The sequence below is a fragment of the Phacochoerus africanus genome, chromosome 8, assembly GCF_016906955.1.
Source record: "Phacochoerus africanus isolate WHEZ1 chromosome 8, ROS_Pafr_v1, whole genome shotgun sequence".
In the NCBI taxonomy this organism is placed as follows: Eukaryota; Metazoa; Chordata; class Mammalia; order Artiodactyla; family Suidae; genus Phacochoerus; species Phacochoerus africanus.
In genome coordinates, this window is record NC_062551.1 from 153,459,524 (window position 1) to 153,486,604 (window position 27,081).

General features: G+C 36.4%; 1 protein-coding gene across 3 annotated transcripts in view; it reads left to right on the forward strand.

Annotated features, from left to right (window-relative positions):
• Window positions 1–26,095, forward strand: part of OMA1 (OMA1 zinc metallopeptidase) — a 69,253-nt gene extending 43,158 nt beyond the window's left edge. For all 3 annotated transcript variants that reach the window (XM_047788896.1, XM_047788897.1, XM_047788895.1), the window contains exons 8-9: window positions 7,999–8,148; window positions 24,900–26,095. In XM_047788896.1, the coding sequence (XP_047644852.1) occupies window positions 7,999–8,148; window positions 24,900–25,097 (348 nt within the window). In that variant the 3' untranslated portion in view covers window positions 25,098–26,095. The remainder of the gene's footprint in view (window positions 1–7,998; window positions 8,149–24,899) is intronic.
• The last annotated feature ends 986 nt before the right edge of the window (window positions 26,096–27,081 follow it).

The following is a 27,081-nucleotide window of genomic DNA, read 5'->3' on the forward strand; positions in this document are numbered from 1 at the left end:
GAGGAAAAGCTTTCAGTTTTTCATTGTTAAATATGGTGTTCACTGTTGTTCTTTTTTTTTTTTTTTTTCCATGTATAGCTTTTATTATGGTAAAGTAATTCCTTCTGTTCCTAGTTTGTTGTTTTGTTTGGTTTTTTTACATTAAAGTGTGTTGAATTAAAAAAATTTTTTTTGCTCTATCTGAAATGATCATGTTAGTTTTATCCCTCATTCTGTTAGTGAAGTGTATCACACTAATTGGTCTTTGTATGTTGAACTATCCTTGCATCCCAGGGATAGAGCCCACGTGGTCATGATATGCTGTTTATTTAATGTGCTATTGAATTTGGCTTGCTTATATTTTGTTGAGGGATTTTGCATCTATGTTCGTCAGGAATATTGGTCTATAGTTTTCTTAGTGTTTTTGTCTGGCTTTGGTATCAGGGTAATGCTGACCTTGTGAAATGAATTTGGAAGTGTTACCTCCTGATCATTTTTTTTTGGATGAATTTGAGAAGAATTCACATTAATTCTTCTTTAAATGTTTGACAGAATTAACTAATGAAACCTCCTGGTCTAGAATTTTCTTTGTTGAAAGATTTTTTTTTTTATTACTGATTTAATCTCCTTAGTAGTTTTGGATCTGTTCAGATATTCTGTTTCTTTATGACTTAGTTTCTGTAGGTTGAAAATTTCTAGGATTTATCCATTTCTTCTGATTTATCCAATTTGTTGCCATATAACTATTCATAGTGGTCTCCTAGGATCCTTTTTATTTCTATAGCTTCAATTGTAATGTCTCCTTTTCAATGTGTGATTTTATTTGACTGTTTTTTTTTCTTAGTCTAGGTAATGGTTTTTCAATCTTGCTTATCTTAAAAAATCATCTCTTAGTTCTTTGATTTTCTTCCTAAAGCTTTTCTATCCTCTATTTTGTTTGTTTCTCTTATAGTCATTATTCTAACTTCTCTGAACTTTGGGCATAGTTTGGCCTTTTTATACCTCCTTAAGGGGTACATTTAGGTTACTTACTTGAAATCTCTTTTAATGTAAATGTTTATTGCTATAAATTTCTCTCTTAATACTCTTTTTGCTGTAGGTTTTAGTATGTAGTATTTTTGTTTTGTATTTTTTTGTTTTGTAGTATCTTGCTCAAGGTATTTTATATTTTTCCTTTGATTCCCTCTTTTACCCATTGGTACTAAGGAATGTGTTATTTCATTTGCACACATTTATGAATATTTAGTTTTCCTTTAGGCTGTTGATTTCAAGTTGCATTTCATTGTGGCTGGACAAGATAGTTGTTTTGTCACCTAACATGAGTTCTATCCTGGAGAATGTTCAGTGTGCTCCTGAGAAATTATTGAGGACTGAGTGACAGAAAGAAAAAAGATTAGAGTACCCATTGTGGCTCAGTGGGTTAAGGACCCATCGTTGTGGGGTTCTATCCCTGGCCTTGCTTGTTCAGTGGGTTAAGGATCTGGGAATTCCACAAGCTGTGGTGTAGGTTGCAGATGTGGCTCAGATATGGTGTTACTGTGGCTGTGTCATAGGCCATAGCTGCAACTCTGATTCAGCCCCCAGTCTGGGAACTCCCCTATGCCGCAGATGCGGACATTAAAAAGAAAAAAATATCCTTTCATCCCTGGGATAAATCCCACTTGATTATGGCTTATGATTTTTTTTTAACATTTCATTGGATTTGGTTTGCTAGTATTTGTTGAGGATTTTTGCATTTATGTTCAGTGATATTGGACTGTAATTTTCTTTTTTGAGTGATATCTTTGGTTTTGGTGTCGGGGTGGGGCGGGCTTCATAGAATGATATCAAAAGTTTGTTCTTTCCTCTGCAGTTTTTCGGGATAGTTTCAGAAGGATAGGTGTTAACTAGAAGGTCAATTTTATGTTTGGTAGAATTCCCCTGTGAAGCCATCTGGTCCTAGACTTTTGTTTGTTGGGAGTTTTTAAATTATTCAGTTTAGTTACTGGTAATTGGTCTGCTTATATTTTCTATTTCTTCTTGGTTCAGTCCTCAGAGATTGCAACTTTCTAAGAGTTTGTCTATTATATTGATATATCTTCCTAATAGTCTCTTGTGATACTTTTGATTTCTGTGGTGTCAGTTTAACTTCTCTTTTTTTCATTTATGATTTTATTGATTTGGGCCCTCTCCCTTTTTTTTTTCTTAATGGGTCTGACTAAAGGTTTATCAATTTCGTTTATCTCTTCAAAGAACAAAGTTTTAGTTTCATTGATCTTTTCTACTTTTTTTTTTTTAGTTTCTATTTCATTTATTTCTGCTCTTTTTTTTTTTTTGGCTTTTTGTCATTTTTTGGGCCGCTCCCACAGCATATGGAGGTTCCCAGGCTAGGGGTCTAATTGGAGCTGTAGCCGCCGGCCTACGCCAGAGCCACAGCAACGCAGGATCCGAGCCGCATCTGCAATCTACACCACAGCTCACGGCAACACCGGATCGTTAACCCACTGAGAAAGGGTAGGGATCGAACCTGCAACCTCATGGTTCCTAGTCGGATTTGTTAACCACTGTGCCACGACGGGAACTCGTATTTCTGCTCTATCTTTATGATTCCTTTGTTTTTACTGACTTTGGGTTTTGTTGTTCTTTCTCTAATTCCTTTAGGTGTAGGATTAAGTTTGAGATTTTTCTTGTTTCCTGAGATAAGCTTTTATTGCCATAAACTTCCCACAGCTTTTCCTGTGTCCGATAGGTTTTGGATTGCTGTGTTTTCATTTTCATTTGTCTCTTGTTTTTTTTTTTTTTTTTTATTTATTCAATGATCCATTGGTTCTTTAGTAGCGTATCGCTTAGACTCTCTATTAAGTAGGGAAAAATTAGTAAAACCAAAAACTTGTTCTTTGAAAAGATAAAATTAACAGACCTTGAGCTAGCTGGACTAATCAACTCAAATTACTAAACTCAGAAGTGAAGGTGGGGACCCTTACTACTGATTATACAGAAATAAAAAGGATTGTAAGAGAGTGCTACACAATTGTATACCAAACAATTGGATAACCTAGATGAAACGGACAAATTTCTAGAAACGCAAAACCTACCAAGACTAAATCATGAAGAAATAGAAAACCTGGATAAACCTATAATTAGTAATTAGATTGAATCAGTAATCAAATATCATCCAGCAGAGAAAAGTCCTGGATCTGACAGCGTCACTGGTGAATGATTTAAAGAATCCTTTTCTAACTTCCCACAAATTTAAAGAAGCAGGAACACTTCCTAACTCATTCTGTGAATACAGTGCAACTTTAATACCAAAGCTAGACAGAGATACCGTATAAGAAAAGAAAGCTATGACTGATATCCCCTATGAACATTGATGTGAAAATTCTCAACAGAAAACTGGCAAATAGAATTCAGCAGCATTTTGAAAGGATTATACACCATAACTAAGTAGCATTTATCCCTGGAATGCAAGAATGGTTCAACATATAGCATATTACTTTAATCAATTTTTATGTCAACAAAATGAAGGGGAAAAGCCATTTGATTATCTTAATTGACACAGGATAAGCATTTGACAAAATTCAATACCCTTTCATGATAAGGAACACTCAGCAAAATAAGGGTAGAAAGAAATTACTTCACCACAATAAAAACCACATATGAAAAACCCACAGCAGCAAAGGCTGAAAACTTTTCCTTTAGGATCAGGAACGAGGCAAGGATGCCCACTTTCACTTCTATTCAGCATAGTACTGGAAGATTCTAGCCACAGCATGAAAAAGGCATCCAAATTGGAAAGGAAGGAGTAGAATTATCTCTCTTTGCAGATGAAATGATCATATATGGAGAAAACCCTTGAAGACCCTGCCAAAAAAAGGTGTTTAAACTAATAAACCGATTTTAAATTTAACAAAGTAGCAGGATATGAAATCACACAAAAATCAGCTGTATTTCTATACATGAACAGTGAACAATTTGAAAAGGAAATTACCAAAATAACTCCATTTACAATAGCATCAACAAGAATAAAAGACTTGGAAATTAACCGGGGAGGAAAAAGACTTGTACAATGAAAACTGCAAAAAAATTTCTGGAACAATTTAAAGAATACAAAAACGAGTGGAAGAACATATTATGTTCGTGGATTGGAAAACTTAATGTTGATAAACTGCCAGCACCCAAACCAATCTACAGATTCAATGTAATCACTATCAAAATTCCAATGACTTTTTTTTTTTTCTGCAGAAATAGTAAAACCCATTCAAAAATCCATATGCAATCTTAAGGGACCTGAATAGACAAAATAATCTTGAAAAAGAATAAAACTAGAGGACTCACACTTCCTGATTTCAAAACTTACTACAGATTTGCAGTAATCAAAAAGTGTAGTATTGACATAAAAGACAAAGATCAATGGAATAGATAAGCCCACAGTAAACCCTCACGCATATGGTCAAACGGTTTTTTTGTCAAGTGTGGAAAATGGGTAAAGGACAGTGTTTCGAGGAAATAGTGCTGGGAAAAACAGGATATCCACATACAAAAGAATGAAGTTGGAACTTTACATAACACTGTATATAAAAGTTAACTTAAAATTTAAGGACCTAGGTATAAAAGACCTAAAACAATAAGACTCTTAGGAAAACACTTAGGACAGAGCTTTACAACATTGGTTTTGGTAATGGTTTCTTAGATATGATCCAAAGGTATAGTTGACAGAAGAAAAATTAGACAAATTGGACTTCATGAAAATAAAAAAAAAATTGCCTCAAAAGACACCATCCACATCTCCATCCTGTTGGCAGACACTGAGGCTGAGGGTGACTTTGGTGCCACATGCAATTCTGAGGATGTGGTGCCTCAGAGACTTCCACTCCGTTCCCTGAGGACTCCTTGTGTCTCTGTTGTTCATCTCTCCAGTGGTACATGTGGTCTCCTGGCTTAGAGATGCCCAGTTTTCTTTTGTAATGAGCAGGACATTGATGTCAGACTGACTGCAATCCCAGACTCTGTGGTCCACTCAGCAGAACACTCTGAGAGGCTACGGTGGGTGAATCAGACGTCGTTCCTGCCCTCAAAAAGCTCACAAAACAGTAAAAAGAGACTGTCTATTGATCTGTTTACCAATAAGCACAATAAAGTGTTAACTAAGAAACAAACAAAAAAGACACCATCCAAAGAGTTTACTCACAGAATGGGAGGAAATATTTGCAAATCATATATCTGATAAGGAAATAATCTCATTATATAGGGAACTTCTAAAACTGAACAACAACAACAAAACCTGACTCAAAAGTGGACAAAAGACTTGAATAAACATTTCTCCAGAGAAGAAATGTGAATGGCCAATGATAAGCACATGAAAAGAGGTTAACATTGCTAATCATTAGGGAAATGAAAATCAAAACTACAGTGAGATACCAGCCTCACACTCATTAGGATTACTAGTATCAAAATAGCATGAAATAATAAGTGCTGGCAAAGATGTGAAGGAAATGTGAAGAACTCTTGTGAGTTCCCTGGTGGTCTGGTGCTTAGGATTTGGTGCTTTCATCACTGTGGCCTGGGTTAATTCCCTAGTCTGGGAACTGAGGTCCTACATCAAGTGGTTGCACACTGTAGCCACAAAACAAAAACAAAAACAAACAAACAAAAAAAAAACCTACCAAAAAACCCCAAACAACAAACCAATAGCAACAATAAAAAAATCAGAACTCTTGTACATCGCTGATGGAAATGTAAAATGGCATGGCCACTGTGTAAATTGTATGGTGGTTTTTCAAAAAATTAAAAAATAAAATTACCTATGATCCAGCATTTCCACTCATGGATATATCCCCCAGAGAATTGAAGCCTAGGTTTTGAAAAGATATTTGTACACTCATATTCAAGCAACATTATTCACAATAGCTAATGTAGAAGCAACCCAAATGTCCATTGACTGATGGATGGATAAGAAAAATGTGTTATATACAGCCCTAAAAAGAAGGAAATTCTGTAATATGCTGTAACATGGATGAACCTTGAGGATATTATGCAGAGTAAGATAAGTCAGTCACAAAAGGACAAATAACCATGTGATTCCATTTATTTGAGGTCCTTAGAGGTAGTCAAAGTTGTAAAGATAGAAATTGTAATGGTGGTTGCCAGGAGCTGTGGTGAGGGAAGAATAATTATCGTTTAATGGTTATAGAGTTTTAGTTTTACTAGATGAAAAGAGCTATAGGTATAGGTGATGGTTATGGCACCACAATGTGAGTGTGTTCAGTACCACTGAAACACACACTTAAAAATGGTTAGATGGTAAAATTTGTTATGTGTATTTTACCACAATAAAAAAGAATTGTATTGCTTTAAACATTGAGTTAAATTTACTTGAATTTCAAATTATTTTTCTTTTCATTTTCCAGTATTTGAAAATGATACTAATGTTTGTGAAAAATGATGTGGCGTGGATCTTGACTACCTAGAGTAGCATATGATGTTCTTTATTTGCGTTTTTAGCTGTTGTCGTTGCACTGTTTTAAGGCCGACAGCATATTAAGACTTTTGACAGCATGTTTCAGTCAATGCAGTGTAATTTTTTTCCTTAATTGTTTTAATCAAGAGTAAAAATATTTGGGAAATTCACTTTTCTCCCAGTCATATTTCATAGAAAAAGTTAAGAAATGTGAAAAAATTGAACAGGCATTTAGTAATACTTACTAAATCGCCTTATGTAGGACTTAGAAAATAGTTTACTATAAAAATAACATGCTTAAATGTAGTTCAGAAGTGAAAGTCCACCATTAAACATCCCAGTTATACTCTTAAGGCAGCTACTATTAATGGTTTCTTGGAGTTCCCATCATGGTGTAGCAGAAACAAATCTGACTAGGAACCATGAGGTTGCAGGTTCGATCCCTGGCCTTGCTCAGTGGGTTAAGGATCCAGAATGAGCTGTGGTGTAGGTTGCAGACTTGGCTTGGATCTAGTGTTGCTGTGGCTGTGGTGTAGGCCGGCAGCTGTGGCTCCAGTTGGACCCCTAGCCTGGGAACCTCCATGTGCTGCCAGTGCAGCCCTAAAAAAAGCAAAAAAAAAAAAAAAAGAAACAAAAAGAAACAGAAAACTGTTTCTTAAATAGCTTTCCAGACATATTCTTTGCATAAATAAGTGTATGTATATGATGAAATTGTACATATGTATATACAGAGACTATACACCCCCTTTTTAAAAAAGACACTAATGCTTTTGTAAGGTATTTTAACTGACGTAAATATGTTCTTCAGTAAACTGATTAAGGAAAAGTAGATAAATTGATGTGCACATTGAAAATATAACTGTCTTTATATTTATTTGAAGTCTTCTAATTATTCTAGTGGTATGGATTAAGACTAAAATTTCTTTAGTATAGTTTTTTTTTTTTTTGTCTTTTGTTGTTGTTGTTGTTGTTGTTGTTGTTGCTGCTGCTGTTTCTTGGGCCGCTCCTGCGGCATATGGAGGTTCCCAGGCTAGGGGTTGAATCGGAGCTGTAGCCACCGGCCTACGCCAGAGCCACAGCAACACAGGATCCGAGCTGCGTCTGCAACCTACACCACAGCTCACGGCAACGCCGGATCCTTAACCCACTGAGCAAGGGCAGGGACCGAACCCGCAACCTCATGGTTCCTAGTCAGATTCATTAACCACTGTGCCACGACGGGAACTCCTCTTTAGTATAGTTTAATAACAGATTAAATTTTAAAATCTTTTAATGAAAACAAAAAGTTTTAATTTGCATGGAAGAGTTTTGCTCTTGATACATGTTCTTAATATCCATCATTTTGAAAACAGTGGGTTATCTTTGGGAGTGGGATTATTGTGAATGCTGTATAGGGTGAGGAGGGAAGGAGGGTTCTTTTGGGTTTTATAATACCATATTTTAAAAATTTTTTAAAAATAAAAGCCATGAGCATGTTCCATTTGTATTAAAATGGTAAAAAAGTATTTTAAAAACATGTAGTGACATAAAGGAAAATTTAAAATAATGTTTTCATAAATAGGCGTACTTTGTGCTTTTAGGCTTGCGTGGACGTCAGAGCCAGTTCAGTGTTTTGGCAGCAGATGGAATTTGCAGATAGCCTCTATGGTCATGCCAAGTTGCCAGAGTGGTTATCTACACACCCTTCTCATGGCAATCGAGCTGAGTACTTGGATACACTCATACCCCAGGTGAGCTAACGCTATATAAGGCAAGACATTATTTTTACTGTCATTTAGTTTGAACACTGTTGCTTGTGCTTAGAACAAGAGCACTACCCTGTCAACTATTTTGACTGCTCTCAGTTTTCAAAGGATTTGACTGAAAAGTAAATCCTGCTAGTCCACAAGTCTTGAGGAATAGATTGGTGTGTCTAGTGTAATATTTTAAAATTTTAAATGATTTGGTGAAAGTCTAAAACTCAAGGCATATTTTTCAACAGACTGATCATATTTTTTTTTTTGTGATATCACTAAAAATACCCATTAATGCTGTTAATGAATGGTGCAAAAATTGGGGGTCAACTGGATATTAATTCTAGTAGGGATTCTGGAATTTGCTTTCTTCGGAGAAAAAAAATCTCCTTCAGATTACTTTGCTTTCTGGTTATTTCTTTAAAAAGATAAAATAAAGCATGTACTGTGTGGCTCTTTTTTTTTTTTTTTTTTTTTTCTGTAGAATTCGTTAGTGGATCAAGCTGAAGCAGCTTTCTCCCAAGTAGTATTCACTATCTTCTAAAAATACTTTGATTTAACATAATTCACAGTGTTTTCTGTGGTTTCCATACAGGTACAAAATGAATGTCCCACATTTATAAGCCAGGGTACATGCTTTCTTCTATATTACTTGCAATAAGTTTTCTGGTTGATTATAAAAGCAGGATATTCTTTAGCAATTTAAGAATTTGTTTTGGGCTATTTGCTAAAGGATAACACAATAGATAAAAGTATATTATAAAAGTATCTTTACATATGGCTTCAAATTCAGGTTAATAAACATTGAGTACGTATTATAAGAAAGGAATGATGTTAAATATGGAGATATAAAAGAAGTAATACATGGTCTTGATACTTTCAGGATACTAAGATAAGTACAAAATGATTTTTAGTATAACAGGAAATATGATTTATCATATGAAACATAAGAAATATTGAGGTATACATTTTGAGGGAGGAATAGCCTGCTTCTTGTTTGGGGTAAGATTCATTTATTCATTTAAATGGTCAAAACTTATTAATATTCATTTGTTAATCTACTATTCTGCATTCTGTTGCTAGGGAGTGAGCAAAGAACAAAGCAGTCTCTGTTTTCTTGGAGCTAATATTCTAGTTAGGTAATGCAAATAATAAACAAAAACAAAGATCCATACAGGAGTTCCCTGGTGGCCTCATGTATTAAGGATCCAGCTTTGTCACTGCAGCAGCTTGGGTCACTGCTGTGGTGAGTTCAATTCCTGGCCCTGGAACTTAGGCATGATGCAGGTATGGCCAAATAAACAACAAAACCAAACATACATATAGTCTGTCAAGCAGTGATAACCACGTTGGGGGAAAACAAAGCAGGCTAAAGTCAGTAGGGAGGGCTGGCCAGCTGTGCTAGTCTGTGTTGATTTGTCAAGGAAGGCCACACTGAACAGGATCTGGAATGAAGCCAGGGAGCAAGTCTTGTGGATATCTGGGAGAAGAGTCTTTTAGGCTGAGGAAGCAACAGATGCCCTGGACTTGAAGTGAGAGTATGCTCAGTGTGTTCAAAGAATAGCAAGGAGGACTTTGAGACTGAATGGAGTAAGAGAGGGGAGCATGGTTGAGATGGAGCGGGAGTTGAACCATGAAGGGTCTTTTGTACAATCATAAAGACTTGACTTTTATTTCAAGTGATTTGGGAAGCTGAGAGAGGGTTTTGAGCAGAAGAGGGACTTGATCTGACTCACGCATCTTGCAGTGATCACTGGGGCTCCTGTGTGGAGAGTAGACTGTAGCGGAGCAGAAATGGACTCAGGGAGACTATTTAAGCGTCTTGCAATAATCCTGAGATAAGAGATTCTGGAGGCAGAGCAGAAGGAGAGAACTGGTTAGATTTTGAATATGTTCTGAAAGGAATGATGATAGGATTTGTTGATAATTTGGGCATGTTTTGTGCCTTTTATGAGTAGTGGGGACAGCCAGACAGGGGTTCTTGAGACTATCATAAGTATATTCCATTTATACTCTTAATTTGAAGAAAAAACATGTCAGAAAGAAACAGCAGTGAAATTTACTTGATATAGCCTGCAGTAATTATTTATCCTAAAAGGCAGCACAAGACTGGGACAGTATGTGTTTGGTTAGTACTTGACTTGTGTTGAAGAGCGCTGACTCCGGTCAGTATTTTCTTAGTGCTCCTAAGCCCAGGGACTGCATACCACCCAGGGAGCCTTCACCTTTCTCCAAAGCCACAGTAGCCACATGGATTTCTCTTGGCATTTCCTTTCTTTGTAATTGTTTCCAGTGAAATTCCAAATATATATGATTTGCTTAAACTGGATAATGAATTCTACCCAACTTTTATCTGAAGCCTGTCCTAAATTCTGAGTTTTTGTTTCATCATCAGATAACTGAGGATCTTGAGAGAAGTAATAAATATGCTTTAGAGAAGTCTTTAAAATAATAATGGAGATCCCGTTGTGGCTCGGCGGAAATGAACCTGAGTAGTATCCATGAGGACGCAGGTTCAATCCCTGGCCTTGCTCAGTGTGTTAAGGATGCAGCGTTGTGTTCCTGTGAGCTGCAGTGTAGGTCACAGACGTGGCTCGGATCCTGCATTGCTATGGCTGTGGTATAGGCCAGCAACTGCAGCTCTGATTCAACCCCTAGCCTGGTAACTTCCATACGCTGTGGGTGTGGCCCTAGAAAAGACTAATAATAATGATAGTATTAATATTAATGAGTTGATTAGTGCGTATGAAGGAAAATGGTTGGAGAAACAGATATGTTATTTGGAAACCAATGACAAAAAAGAGAGATATTTTTCTTCTAAAAATAAACTATCCTAGTTCAGAAACTTAATTTGAAGCCTCATATAATTTCTTGTATTTTCCCCCCAAGTGATTAAATTCAATTTGAAAGTAATAAAACTCTACTACAATATTGGGAATAATTCAGTGGGTTGAAGTGAAACTGATAGTTAGTGCAGGAGTATATTGTTAATTAGAATACATAGTCATAATTCAGAGATTGGAATTCCCTACTATCATAGGTCTAATTTCTGTAATGAAAGAAGCAATTCCTCAGGCGATATATAGAGTTATGTGAGTCTGTACTACTAAAGACTAGGTTTTGGGGGTTAGATTTTATTTAAGGTTTTTTCGCACTTTAGTGAGGACAATGTTGTATTCTACTTAAAGCTCCTGTCGTTTGATATTCTGACAGTGTGCATGAGGCGATGTCCATCTCAAAGGTAGGTGGGAACATAGCACCAGAACACAGAGGTGTCTACTCAGAGAAGAGGATTTCAGAGTCACCCAAAAAAGGTGATCATTTCAGGAGGAGGATTAGGTGAGCTCCCCTAGAAAGTAAGCAGAGAAAATGACCCCGGACAGCTAACAGGATCATTAGGTGGACTCCACATTTAATTGGTAGGAGGAGGACAGTTATTGAAGCAGATCAGGTTTGTAGGAGGAGAAAAGACCAAGAAAATCAGGAAAATAAGATTCTTTGGTTCTATGAGAATATGAATCTTACTAATTTTGATTTTTTAAAATTTAACTTATTGAAGACACATTTTTTAATCTTTTATATATTAAAGATATATATTTGATTCCTTGAATATTATCACAGAAGTATATTATTTCTTACTGTAGCATATCAACATTTAAGATGTTTTAAATGTATACTTTATGCATTCAACAAATATTTATTACCTCTTATGTGCCAGATTGTAGATATTGTAGGTGCTGTGAACAAAAGAGACAAAAAAGTCTGCCCACGTCTTCTGCAGTAAAGGATAACAGACAATGAGTAAAATAAATTAGAAGCGTACAGAATAAATCACCAATATATTGTATGTTAGTAATGAGAGGGAGGAAAATAAAGGAAGAGGTATTGTGTGTTAGCTTGGGCTGCCATAACATAATACCATTAACTGGGTAAGCTTAAACAACAGCAACTCATTTCTTCATAGGTTTGAAGGCTAGAAGTACAAGATCAAGGTTCTGTCTTAAGCAACAGAAATTCCCTTTTCTCAGTTCTGAGGGCTGGAAGTCCAATAATAAGGTCCTGGCTGATTCAGTTTCTGGGGTGTCTCTTCATGGCTGCAGACAGCTGCCTTCTTGCTGTGTCCCATGTGGTAGAGAGTGATTGCACTAGTGTCTCTTCCTCTTCTGTTAAGGACACTATGACATCATGAGGGCCCCATCCTCATGACCTCGTCTAAACATAATTACCTCCCCAAAGCCCCATCTTTAAGTACTATCACACTGGAAATTAGAGCTTAGCATATGAATTCGGGGAGGTCACAGTTCATTCCATAGCTGATAGGTAGTGTGTGAGCAGGGGTGGTCATGCGCTGGAATAGCTGTTTGAAATGGGGTTGGTCCAAGAACGTTTCACTGAGAGGATGGTATTTGAATAAGACTTGAAATGAGTGAGAGAGTGAGTCACATGGCTGTCTACGAGGAAGAGCCTTCCAGGCAGAGGGCGGAGTGAGTCCAAGTCCCTGAGGCAGGAGTGAGCCTGGTGTAGTCAAGGACCAGCAGGAAACCGGTGTATCTGGATGCAGTAAATGGAGGGGGTGGGTTTGTTGCCCTGCAGAAAGAAAGGATTTTGGCTTTTGCTTAGATAGGGAACACCAGTGGAGGGTTTTAAGCAGAGAACTAGAAGAGAACGGGGTCTGAATTATGTTTGAAAAGAATGTGATCCACGGCTCCTACAAGGCAGTGCAATCATGTAATTTTGGAGTGTTTTAGTATAGTGTATTGTTTTGAAAATAGATTGGTTCCTTTTTGTTTTGTTTTGCTTCTAAATCAAGAAAACACCCCCAAATTAGAAAAAAGTATATGCTTTTCTAAATGTGAATTCTGAGATAAAGTGTGTATAAATGCCCAAATATAATCCTGTGATCCACTAGCATTTAAAAAGGATAAATATAGGGTTATAATAATACTATTATTTGTAGTTAATAATATGATACGTTATAATTTTATTTACTTGAAAAAATCAGTTAAATTTAGGAAACACATAGCCCACATACTTGGTTACCATAACAACTTGGGTGATAAATTGAAGAACAGATGTTATGTCAACCTGTTGATGTTTAATAGTATGACAGTTTTGAGATTATAGTGGTAATTTCAGATTTCAAATTATATGTACCATACATTGTCCTTGAAAGAGATACCTCATTGAATTTTCTTTCTGTAAGTATTGTTACACAATACGAATAGATCTGAATAAGAGAAATTGTATGATAACCCAGGGTCGAAATTTACTTGAAAGATTTATTTTACAACTGAAAGCATTTATGCTGAATTTTTTTTATTATTTTTTCTCTCACCAACTCTGTGCCATCCTTTCCTTGGCAAAAGGGAAGGGGATGGAGGATAATGGAATATGTAGAAAAAAAATTTAATTTGGACTTAACTAGTTATCTGCTGTTATGTCATTGTAATTGTGATTTTTAATAGGATTTATTTTTTGATGTTCTTAGAATTTTTAATATCAGCTTTATTTGTAAACTGTTTTTTAATTCTTGAGTTTCAAATTTACTGCATTTAATTTTTAGATATGAGAATCACTCCATGGCAGACTATAAATGTGTTCCTTTTAATTTCATTTTATTTCAAATTCTTTGAACTTTGAGGAGGCTGGAGGTTTTCACTCATGTGTAAATCATTCTTAAGCATTTATAATTGGACAAAGTAAATGCATAAATCATTAATATTATACATCTCATGAGTAGAAAATATGAGAGTGTTTAACATGACGTGAAATGTCGTCGTTGCCAATGCACACAAACATTCACTGTTCACCTTGCAGAATTTCATTTTGTCTGTCATGAGGAGTGTTGAGGAAAAGGCAAATATCATAGCAGCTACCGTAATTGAATTGGCCTCTGAATCCTATAAAGCCAGGAAGCCTGACAGTAACATTGTCTAAAATCTTAAAAAAATATTATGGTGCATATGATGTGTATCTACTTGAGGCTGAAATAAATGGGTTGTTGGAAAAAAAATCACTTTTGAGGGAAAGGGGAGAAAAGTAATGATATTTTTAGAAAAACATGTTTAAAAAATGGAGGTGACTTTTTTCCCTTGAAGTGTCTTGGGTTCTATTTTCAAAGGAAGCTTTTCATCTAATCACAGGCTTCTTTGGCATTATTTTTGTTTTCTTTTTAAAATTTAATTATTATAGTTTATTTCTTATGAATAAGAATTGCTATTTTACTTGATAATGTGGTACCTAGAAGAATTCTGATACATATCAGCAGTTTTATAATTACTTCAGTTGTCACTGGGAATAAATACAGCCATTTCTTAATACACGATTCTCATATGTTAGGAATGGTTGATTATAAAATTTTATTTGAAAACATTTTCTTATTTTATCATTTCAGGGGATAATTTTTTCTGTGTCAAGATGGCTTTAATTTTTAATTTTTTATGTTTATTTACTTAAAATTATCAGTTACTTATACTTACCTTAGACCACCTCAAAAATTAGTCAGACTCAGATTTCCTGTTGTGGCTCTGCAGGGTAAGGACCTGACGTTGTCTCTGTGAGGATGTGGGTTCGATCCCTGGCTTTACTCAGTGGATTAGGGATCTGGTGTTGCCACAGGCTGCATAGGTCGCGGGTGCAGTTTGGATCTGATATTGTTGTGGCTGTGGCATAGGCCTCAGCTGCAGCTCCAATTCAACCTTGGGAACTTCCATATTTCCATATGCTGCAGGTGCAGCTGTAAAAATAAATAAATAAATAAAAAAAAATTACACTCCCCATTGCAGTTTTAGAAAAGAAATGAGTTAGAGGGGGAAAAAAGTATTTTTAAGGTAAAATCATGACCTATACAAATATAAAATGAACTCTATCTGAAATTTAATTTGGTTATTATTAATGAGGGAGCCAGTAATAGCTTACAACTATCTCAGATGGTGTAAAATATACAAATATGAGCAAAACTGACAGAAGGTAATAATTGGTTGCATTCCACCAGACATAGTTCGTTTCTTTTTCTGTGGACAAGTTTCATTTGCATTGCTTCAAGTTTTCTGTAACATACAGAGTGATAAAATAGCTCTAAGGCCTTGAAATGCAGATGATCCAAAGATGCACTTGACGGGACACCACATTATATTTTATGCCCGTTTCAAATTCTTTTTCACAGTTTTCTTTGTTTTTGTTTATTATTGCCTTCCAAGTAGATACCAATCAAATCATCCTGTCAGACTAACACATAAACATAAATTCTTGTTTTGTTATTTTTAAGTAGCTATATAGGTATTCTTCTGTTTTCTCTCTCCTTAAGTGGTAACCTACTAGTCTCATTAGTTTCTGTTAAATTTATTTCTGGTGAGTTTTTTGCATTGAGGTTATTGATTTGATACTAATATTCTAGATCTTTTGAAAAGTACATGTCTGCCTTCAGAAATTACGGGAGACATTTGGAAATTGAGAGTGTATAAAGGGACTGGTTTCATTTTTCAGGAGAAATATTTAAGCTTCTCGTGAGCATTTTAGAACTAAAGAAATAGATGTAAAATCAAGAATGAAGTTACAGAAATGCCAAAATGTTAGAGGAGAAAGGTTTTTTTTTTTTTAAGAACTTTTTTTAGTTTTATTTTTGATTACAAAAATTTTCTTTTGCTTGTTTTGTTTTCTGTTTGGGCCTTAACCTGTGGCATGTGGAAGTTTCCAGGCCAGGGAAAGAACCTGAACTGCAATAGCGACCCAAGCCGCTGCAGTGACAATGTCAGATCCTTAACCTGCTGTGCCACAAGGGAACTCCTACTTTTGATTACAAAATTATAAAAACAAATGTAAAGATAGAGAATAATTTTAATAATTTAATGAGCCCCCATTTTTACTTACTCAATTCAGAAGTATCAGCTTTTTTATACACTTGCTTCATCTGACCTTTCTCTTATTTCTTTCCCCAGAGGTATTTTAATGCAAATTCTAGACATGAGGGCTTTCCTTCCTAATTACTATTGCATTTTAGAAAGTAGTATCATTTTCTTCCATAATCATATCATTATCATAGCTAGGAAAATTAAGTAATTCCTTAATAAAATTAAATATCCTGTGCATATTCAGATTTCTCTGTCTTACAATATAGTTCTACGATTGGTTTTTTTCAAATCACAGTCTGTTAAGACTCATACATTGCATTTGGTTGCTATATCCCTTCAGTTTCTGACTTTAGAATAGTACCCCTCCCCTTTGTTTTGCTTGTTTTTAAACATGCCATTGACCTGTTGAATAAATCTAGTCCCACATTCTAGACTTATCTGGTTGCTTCTTTGTGATATTGACTAACTTCTTTCCCTGTATACCTATAAATGGAAGTTAAATTTTAGCAAGAATATTTTATAGGTGGTACAACTTTGCTTCATATTGCTTCACATTAGGATTTTTTTAATCTGGCTGCTCCACATTTAGTGATGCCGCATTTGATCAGGAGTTTGGAAGGTGATGACCTAACTGGTTACTTGCTTTGGAAACGTGGTTTTCCCCCTTATGGCCAACAAGTGGTTGTGGGATAGTGATTTGGCTCTCTGCGAAAGAGGGAGTTCTTCAGCAACCTGAGGAATGTTTTTGATTGAGGAAATATCATCCTCCTCTGTCTCAAAGGCTAAGCTGAATGTGTGTCTTCAGGAGGAGTCTATGAGCAGTGAAGAAGAAACTCAGACCAGCCAAGTCAACTCTAATGGGGTAAAAGATGTTGCAGCCACATCTTTCTTCTATTCAAGAATAGATTTAAGATGTATGTAAGAGGGATTTTATAAAAATCTAAATGATGATGAGTGCATAAGAGTTGAAAAGAAAGGAGAGGTGATCATAGGTAATTGTCTTTAAAAGACTATGTAGTTTCTGAGTATCCTTAACTATAAACACCACAAGGACCCTCATCTAAACTAAATCCAACAGTAATAACAACGAGAATAAGTACCCTGAACTGTCCATTTTCCCCAGTAAGATAAGCTTCAAGGGGTAAAAAAATCTAAAAAACAAAGCCAAATCTTAAGTCTCAGGTTTTTAAATTTGTACTGCTTTGGAGGGATGGCCTGAGTGATGAGGAGAACTTCAGAGGTGACACCACCTGAAGCTGCCATGGGAAGGCTGATTTCCCTACATGGAGAGTGGCAGAAGATGAAAGAACCACTTCTCAAGTGTAAGATACATCCATTTCAGAATATTGCTAAACTCGTGAATACGGCAGGAAAGCTGTAAAACTGCCACTAGAGGCTGTAAAGAGCAAAATTGATGCCCCAGAGCGAAGACTTATTGATGCTTGAAGATAGAGGAACATAACACAACCAAATTAAAACATTCAAAGCTAAAAAGTAATGTCTGAAAAAATGGAAGAATATTGAAGGCAAGAGGAAATCCAGGCTGCCATGTAACAGTGGTAAGGATCAGTTCATTCATTCATGTCTTCGTTTCCTTGAGTATGGTTACTATATCACATTTTTTGATTTCTCAAGATAGGTTTCTAGAAGAATCTCAGAGCATCATGCGTGAAAGGCCAGATGTGAACATTCCTAAAGTTATCAAGTGTTTAATCTTTATTACAAAGGAAGGCTCTTACAGGATGCCAAAGCATAAAGAAAAAAATTTCAAATGCTTAAGAATAAGAATGACTTTGGATCTGACTTTTCAGACTTCGGAGAAGTGTAAGAGTTTAAGTGAGAAAGAAACAAAACAAACAAAAAACAATTGAACTAATACACTTTGCTATGGTATCTAGCCAAACCAACTTTTCTTTAAAACAGAAGATCCCTTAATAAACAAAACATGTAAAAAAATGTCAGTAAAGTGCACTACTAGTGCTTCTTTCCAAAATTCACTGGCATGCAAGAATTATGCAAAATATATAGTTTAGTTTACGTAGGATTGTGATTATAGCTCACACCCTGCTATTCTTAGAAAATCACAGATCACTTAAGGAACTAACAAAGAATTGAGTTGAATGTACAAAAAGTAAGATTTAACTGACATTAAATGCTTGGAATTAGATGTGTATTTTCTTTTCAAATGTGCATAAATCTTTTATAACAATATTGGTCAAATAACTTTCTTGGACAAAAACTTGTGTATGTAATATAAACAATTTACGGTTCAAATTGTCAGAACACAGTAAAAATTAAAAGATGTTTGACCATATGAAAATTACAAATGTGTATGTATAAGGCAAGAGAGAAATCCATAAATAGTCAGAATAGTGATGTAGTTATATTTTCATGGGTTGCTGTCAAACCTATATATAAAGAAAGTTTTATCCATTTAAATCTCTGCATGAGTAATATAGGAAAAGAGAAAAGAAGTATCTCTGCATGAGTAATATAGAAAAAGAGAAAAGAAGTAATGTGCCTTGGACAGGGAAAATTCCATTAATAAAAACCAAAAATAAGCAAAATGATAGTTAGTTCTTTGGGAAATTTAGTCAATGTGAAAATCATTAGACAATAAAATATAAATATGATCAGGAGAGAAGCTACAATAATTAACACACAGGAAAACCAAACTATTTAGGAGAATGTTAGATATTAATTACTGGGCCAGGTCGAAATCAGAAATAATTAAAGTGTGTGCATGTGTAAGTGTGGGTGTGTGAGAATTGCCAAAGTGGATGCAGCGGGAAGTAGAAATTATAACAAGACTGAACCTCCTCAGATTAATTTTTAAGGAAGGAGGTAAGGTGTAATTAAATAAATAAAAAGCATATTAGAAACCCAAAGAGTCATAACAAATTGGCAAAGAAAAGGACAACTAGTCCCAATGGAGATTAACTCTGGAGAATTTTTTCAAAAGTTCAAAGAGTTAGTGAATAATTCAAAGTTCAGTGAATAATTAATTCTAACATCAGACTATAGAAAGGAACATTGTTGATTATTCGGTGAGCAAAATGTTAATCATTTTCTAAGCAAAAATGATTTTGTTTTGACAATTTGAAAAGAACAACACCTTTAAAAGGGTTTATGGACCGGTGTCATTACCAGCAAACAAGACAGTACTGCTTAATAGTAATTAATTACTGTGAGCACGTCAGTTATCCTTAGATGCACGGGTAGCATAATAAAAGCTGTAAACACAGAGGAAGACATTTAGGACTCACCTTTAATTCCTCTCTTCCTTTCCCCTCTGACTAGAAAATTTTGTTGACCTCTTCCACCAGGCAGCGATCTCTGTTAACACTGCTGCTGCCCTAGTCAAAGCCACCATCATCTCTCCCCTAGGTTCACTGGAGTCAGATCTCCTATTTTAATTTTCTTGTTCAATGTTTCAACTCAATCCCTAACAACCTTTTTTTTTTTTTTTTTTTAATCCATATTTTGTCTTTTCAGGACCACACCTGTGGCATATGGAGGGTCCCAGGCTAGCGGTCGAATCAGAACTGTAGCTGCCCGCCTACGCCAGAGCCACAGCAGCGTGGGATCTGAGCTGCCTCTGCCACCCACACCACAGCTCATGGCAATGCCAGATCCTTAACCCACTGATGGAGGCCAAGAATCGAACCTGCGTCCTCATGGATACAGTCGGGTTCGTTAACCACTGAGCCATGATGGGAACTCCATATTTTCAATACAGTAGTTAGAATGCTCTTTTTAATGTCATTTCCATGGTTAAAATCTTTCAATGACTTCTCATTTAGCTTTGAATAAAAATCCAAACTCCTTATTCAATCTTAAAATCATGTAATTTGACCACTCCCTGCCTGCTTCTCCAGCTTTTTTCACATGTTGCTCTCCTCAGGTTTTCCATGATTCCAGCTATTTTACGTGGAGCTTATTTTCTCCTTACAACTCTGCTGTTGGCTGATTTCTCTACCTGGAACATTCTTCCCTCAGCTCTTTACACAAATGTCCCCTCCTTGGGGAGGCTTTTCCTGATCCTTCAGTCTCAAATGTCTTCTCTTGCATGCAGTCATTGTCTAGCACAACTTACTGGGTAATATCTTCTTGCACTTAAGTTCCCTTGTGTACTTGTCTATTCTGTCCCCTCCTTTAGAATGTCAGGCCCTTCTTCTCTGCTGTATCCATAGTGCACAGGATTGTTTCCGAAATGCTTAGCGAATATTTGTTAAGTTATTGTGTGATGGGTAATAATAGGAAAGATAAGTAATAGAATACTGGATTAAAAATAGAAAAATTGGGCAGTGCAATTGAGTAACAGTTATATTCTCTCATAGAAGTTTAGCATAAAACAAATTAATAATTCATAATGGGGAAAGGATGCTTATAGAAAGTAGTGAAAAAAATAGCAGTAGTCTAAGAAGTTTGGGGTTTTAATTCGACCCACCTACCTAACTTTGAGGGAACTACCTAATCTAACATTCAGTGTTCCGGGATAGCAGTACCTCCTGGATGTTTTAAGTATGTACTTGTATATTTGTGTGGGTGAGGTCCTACCTCCTACCCTCTCTCCCTTATAAGACACTTGAATGATAAGTGTTCTACACTGAGCTCAAGATTTCAAAAGTGGCTCAAAGCATAACCAATTTAGATAACATGTAAAATACCTGCACAGTGCAGGGCACATAGAAAGTGAACAGTAAACGTTAATTCCTTCCACTCCCAGCTGGAATCTTTAGGCTGGCTAATTCTGTATTTAACCCAGATCTTCCATGGGACTCTTAGAACTGTATATTCTTGCTATTAGAGTATGTTCCTGCTTTCTTGTAGATTGTAAACTCTTACAAGTGTTTTTCCTGTGACATTTATCATAATGATTTATTCATAGCTTGTGCTCTATAATGTTTGTTTAAAATTCAGCATGCATTTATTAAGTACCTATTATGTGCAGTGCATGAAGTTAAACAAAGAAAAAGTAAAGGAAATGGAAAGGCGTATTCTAGCTGTACAGTGAGAAGATGTTTCTTACTTTTAAAGGGAAGAAGGCAAGGTAGATTTGAATTTATAAAAATAAAAGATGTTGACACCATGAAATATAAAATAAATGTGAAAGGGAAGGTGAACAAAGAATATTTTACCAACATGTGATAAAATCTTACTATGCAAAATGGGTGAAGATTTGTTGGGAATAGATATATAACAGAATTCTGCTTGATAGGTAGAGGAGGAAAAAAAATCACACATGAAGAAATAGTAGTAGAAAGCCTTTATGAAGTTTAGTTTTTTTAGAAATTAAGGAATGTAGCTCAGACATCTCCAAAGTATGTTTTATCCAGAAAAGATTTACTCAGGAAACATTTTTCTGGTGCCAAAAAAATTAGGACAAACACATGTAATGCAAAAATATTAACAACAACAACAACAACAAAAATGGGTTCTAATCTCTTTTTTCCTAGAAGGACTTTTTACTTCCATGCCAGCTTTTTAAAAAGCAAACTCTGACTTTTAAGAGCAATTTTGGATTCATAGCAAATGGAAGGTACCACAGCATTCATACCTTAAGTGGAAGGTGCAGAGATTTTCCGTATACCTCTGGCTTGCATTTGACACAGCCTCCCCTGCTATCACAGTCTAGCACAAAGGTTACATTTGTTAGAGCAGATGAACCTACACTGTCCCATCGTTGTGACCCAAAGTCCATAGCTTACTTTACAGTTCACTCTTAGTGTTGAACATTCTGAGTTTTGATAAATGCACAATGACATGTGCTTATCATTATAGTACCACAGAGAGTATTTTCATTGTCCTGTGAATACTCTGCTCTGCATGTTCATCCCTCTTTTCCCCCTAACGTCTGACAACCGTGGACCTTTTTAGTATCTCCATACTAACGCTAGATATTGTAAGTGGAATCATAAACCATATAGTCTTTTCAGATGGGCTTCCTCCACTCAGGAACATGCATTTAAGGTTCCTCCATGTCTTTTTATGGCATGATGACTGCTTCTTCTTAGCACCGAGTAATATTCCATTGTCAGCTTGTCACACAGTTTATTTATCCATTCACCTACTAAATGACATCCTGGTTGCTTCTTAGTTTGGGCAAGTACAAGTAAATAAACAAGCACTGAGCAGTTTCTTGTTTCCTGCCAGTCACTTAACCTGTTTAGGGCTCAATTTCCTTCTCTGTAAAATTTAACAGATGATTTCTGAGGATCCTAAGATTAAAAATTATGTGGTTATCTAGATAACAATCATGAAATCTTACACTATACTGATTACGAATAACTCAGATGTCAGGTGTGCCTTATGCTGATGAATTTATAAGTTGATAGAGCCTTTCTGGTGAAAACAGTCTGGTCCTATGTAATAAAAATCATTCTTTCTTTCTTACTCTTTGATCAGATCAGTCTGTTGGGGTGGGGGGTGGGGGTGGGGTTGTCCTTCAAGTAAATAGAGGTTAAAAAAAAAAATCTTTTTTTAAACAAAAGTTTTCCTAGCGTGATGGTTGATATAAGCCAAATATAGCAAAACAAAACTATGGAAACAATTCAGATGCCCAGTAATAGAGAAATGCAAAGTAAATTCTGTGAGGGCAGGGATCATGACTCTTTGTTCTGATCAGTGTGTACCCAGCATCTTCTAGTGTGGCCTAAGTATGTGTTGAGTGTAAAAATTCTGAAGAAAATAACTTAAGGGAAATAGAGCTTTACGGAACATAGACTGTAGGTGAGGGCCTTCTCGTCTTCTTGTGCTTGCTGCTTTGCACCTCTCCTTGCTAAACTGCTGTGCCAGCTGTTACCTGCTGAACTCCACACTGATAGCAGTGCAGGCCTTGAGCCTGTGATATAGCGGCCGTGACAGACTGGCTTCTCATGGGGGGAAGGAACCTCAACAAGGGTGTAAAGGAGTTAACCAAGAGTAGGCCATGTGTCCCAGTTTTGCCAGGACCGTCTCAGTTTCTGCCTGATGTCTCAGTGTAAATCTTCCTTTCATAGCATTTCCTTTCACTCTCAGAGCTATCCTGGTTTGGACGGTGGGTCACCATTTGGCTGAGGGTCTGACTTTCTGCTACTTCAGTGCTATATAGTTGGGCAACATTTTCTTGTATTTTCAGTTCAGTTTACTTTAACAGATATTTACTGAACACTCCGTAGATGTAAGATACACATTACATCTATTTCGAGATAAAAAGAAAAATAAGACAAGGCCCCTGTCACCATCACCAAAGAATTTCACTTTAATGCTTTTTCCTCTCTAGTTTATTATGGTAACTCCTTAGCCTCACTCAGAGTCAGAGTTCTCCTAGAGCCAAGCTCTTGCCCTGGCCTCAACCATTGAATATGAAATACACTCTTCTGGCTTGCCTCTGGTTGCATACCCCCCTCTCTCCTGTGGGACCCAAGGAACTATACCCACTTAAGAACCTGCGCCTTCACCACATGGCACGCTAATATTTGGAATAATGGAATCCTCACCCAAGCACTTTTGAGGCTGCTTCCAGGGCCCGCGTGGACCTCTCCCCTTGGATACATGCAAACAGGACCCGTCACAGTGCCAGGTAAGCAGGGATGGGAGGAAAAGGGAGGAGCAGCAGGCCAGTGGTGGCAGCTGGGGTAGACCCCCTGCAACCTCACACATTCCAAAATCCAGGAATTTGAGTTCCGTTCCTGGCAGTTGGGGTCATTTCAAATGTCTGTTCCTCAAAGTAGAATAGAATGTTTTCCATGTAGTCATTTTAGATGTTTAAACATATGGTTTCTGAGCTTCCATTTGCATTCTTGCCATGGACCCCACAAATATTAGGAATAGCCCACTCAGAGTAAAACTTAGAATCTATATTATGAGTTGTGAGATCCCACAGTCTGCTCCTGCCTCCTTCCCTGCTCTGCTGCGGCTGTGCTGGCTTCTAAAACACCCAGTCACACTCCCATCTCAGGCCCTTGCACTCACTGCTGCTGCTTGGAACTTTCTCCTAGTGCCCATGGGACTTCTCGAGTTCTTGTCCTGAAGTCTTCTCCTCTCCCTATCAAGGAGACCTTGTATTTCTAGAATTTTACTACTCACCCAAATGCCGACTGCCCCCTTCCCTGTTTCACTTAAATTTAGAAGTAGTAAAAAACTTTTTCTCCTAAATATCTTTTTTAAAAAAAAAAAAACCTTAGGTGTTAAGACTTTTTTCCCTTTAAAATTTAGATAATGTCCTTATATTGCTATTTCCTAACTTTTCGGGTTTAGGTATTGTCTATTTATTGTCCCCCATAGAGAATGAGAACTAAACGGTCCTTTAACCAATGTCACAGCCTCTGCTTGCACACACGCATACCCAGCTCTCCTCCTTCCCAATAGAGTTAAGTTGTGATTTTGGTTAAAAACTGTAAACATTAGTCACAGCTGAGCCATATAGTATACTGTGATTACATTTCTTTTCCCTGCAGCATGTTATTTTTCCTGGAGTTGCAAATTGTCATGATTTCCATTTGCTTACTTTTCTAGGTTATTAGCATCAGTTCCACCCTGGACTGTTCCAATTATGTGTCTTCTTTCTGTATGTTCATATGTATTTACTTTTGTTTTCTTTTTCTTGAAAAAAGTCTGATTCTTCAACCTCCAAGAAGGCTTGTTTATCCCCAGCAGGACAGTGGACAGTCCTTGCAAATATAGTTGTTTTTGCAAATTTCTCATTATATGAACAAATCATGAAAATGTTACTATTTACTATGAATTTATATATGGCTCTCTTTCAGGTGTTTTAATAAGATACCTTTTTTTCCAGAAATACAGAATATTTTTTTATATTTAATTATTTTGCATAGAGCATGCTAGGAATTACTGGAATAATCTTGATAAATTTATTTATTTGTGTATAATTTGTATTGTATTCTTTCCTTGTAGGCTCTCAAAATTAGAGAGATCTGTAATTGCCCACCACTTTCTGGGCCAGACCCTCGATTACTATTCAAGCTCAGCATGAAGCATTTTCTTGAAGAAGCAGAGAAAGAAGACCTGAATATCACTGTTAAACAGAAAATGGATACTCTTCCCATTCAAAACCAGAAGCAAATACCATTAACATGTATAGTTGAGAAATGAACTGCCAAATGAATTAAAATTTATGAGGTACAGGATATATGAAGAATGCGGCAATCCTTATCATTTTTATGTTATTTTTAAAATGATGTTTGAAATAAAAAAGATACTCAGGGTCAAATCATGTATATTATAAGTATTATCTAAATTCTTATACTATGTATTTTTCATGAAATATTGATAACATTTTAATCTGTTTTAAAATATCTTCAGTGAGGAAAATGTCAGAGAATAAATTTATATTACACATTTTATGCTGTCTTATACCTTTGATTTGAAAGGCAGACTTCTCGTGGATGAAAAATCAGAATGTGCAGTAATTGTTGTTGTCGAGAGAGTTCCAGCTGAGCCTAAACTGGGTTTCAGAGTCTGGATGGCTGTGGTGAACTGGGAAACTGACAGTCTGAAATATGCAGAAACTGGCTTGCATAAGGGTGGGATTATGTGAAAAAGAAGGAGGACCTTGGGCTGCAGACTTTCCTGGTCCTCACTTAATGGCCTTTGAGGGATTAAGATAAAGTTGAAGAAGCTTCATCCGTAGGGAGGCACAGATAGTGCCTGCTAGTGGTCCAAGCGGCAAAGTGAGAAACAAGGGGCGTGTACTCCTGGTGCACTGAAGTCTTCAGAGGAAGTCGAGTCATCTTGGCTCCTTGAAGATATTACAGTTTGGGGATCTCTGGGGTTCTCAGGGAAGGCAGACCCCCTGTTTGTTCTCTCTGAGCTATCACCAGGAGAGGTGGGCAGGGCCCCCAAGCTGATCTTCCTAAGCATCAGACACTGGCAAAGGGCTGGATGAAGATGAGAGAAGTACAAGATACGTCGCTGGTGAGACCCAGAAATTACTGTATTATCTGAATGCGGAAATAGGTTTTAAAAATGTATTATTATTTATATATTATTTGTACTCCCAAACTGGTGAATTCTAGTAATGTTGAGATTATATTCCTAGAGGAACATTTTTCTTGAAACACGTTATATCAAATAAATAGTTTCTTAGAGAATTAAAGGGTTAAGAACCCACCTCTTGTTGAGTTTCTTCTATGAGCTGCTCTCATTTAATTCAACAACCTTATGAAGTAGGTTTTATTTAGGCAGACCTCAGAGATAGTGTAGATTTGGTTCCAGACTGTCACAGTAAAGTAAATATCACAATAAAGCAAGTCATGAACTTTTTTGCTTCCCATTGCATATATAAAAGTGATGTTTATACTGTATTGTAGTCTATAGCATTATCTAAGAAATAATGTTATTGGGAAAATGGTACCAATAGGCTTGCTCAGTGGAGGGTTGCCACAAACCTACACTTTGTAAAAACAGGGTATCTGCGAAGTGTGATAAAGTGAAGCACAATAAAATGAGGTATGCCTATATTTTCATTTTAAAATGAAAAACAGGCTTGGGAAGGTTATATGATATATCCAGTATCTCTTACCCAGAAAGTTCACAGCCGTGTCTATCTGACTACAAATCTGTCCACTTATACACGCTAAGATAGCTAAAAGCTAATCTAGCAAAAGAAAAGGAACAAGCTCTATTCTCAGTGGCTAGTTAGCTTCCTCATGTTCCTCATGACTTTGAGACAGGTAAAAATTTCCTTAGTATAAAATCAAGGATCATGTATATTATCCGTAGGACAATCTTCCAGGTACTCCTCTCAGACCCTTTCATCAGACTTTACATGAAAAGCCTGGGGTGAGGCAGGATGGGAGTGGAACCTCTTGCCGTGCCTGCGAAAGCCTGTGACTTTCACTGGGGATGTATCCTGACACGACTACATTTTCTTAGATAAAATATTTACCTTGCTGTTAGGAAGACAAGTTCAGAACCTCTTTCTCTTTTCCAGGGCTTGATAGACATTGCTGGAAAGGAATTTCTTGATCTGCACACAAGACCACACGTGTAAGACAGAGATTCAGATTAATTGTTCACCATGCAGTCATTCTTTCCTCCCCTCGTGATGAGAGTTCTGTCACAGGCACTCTGTACA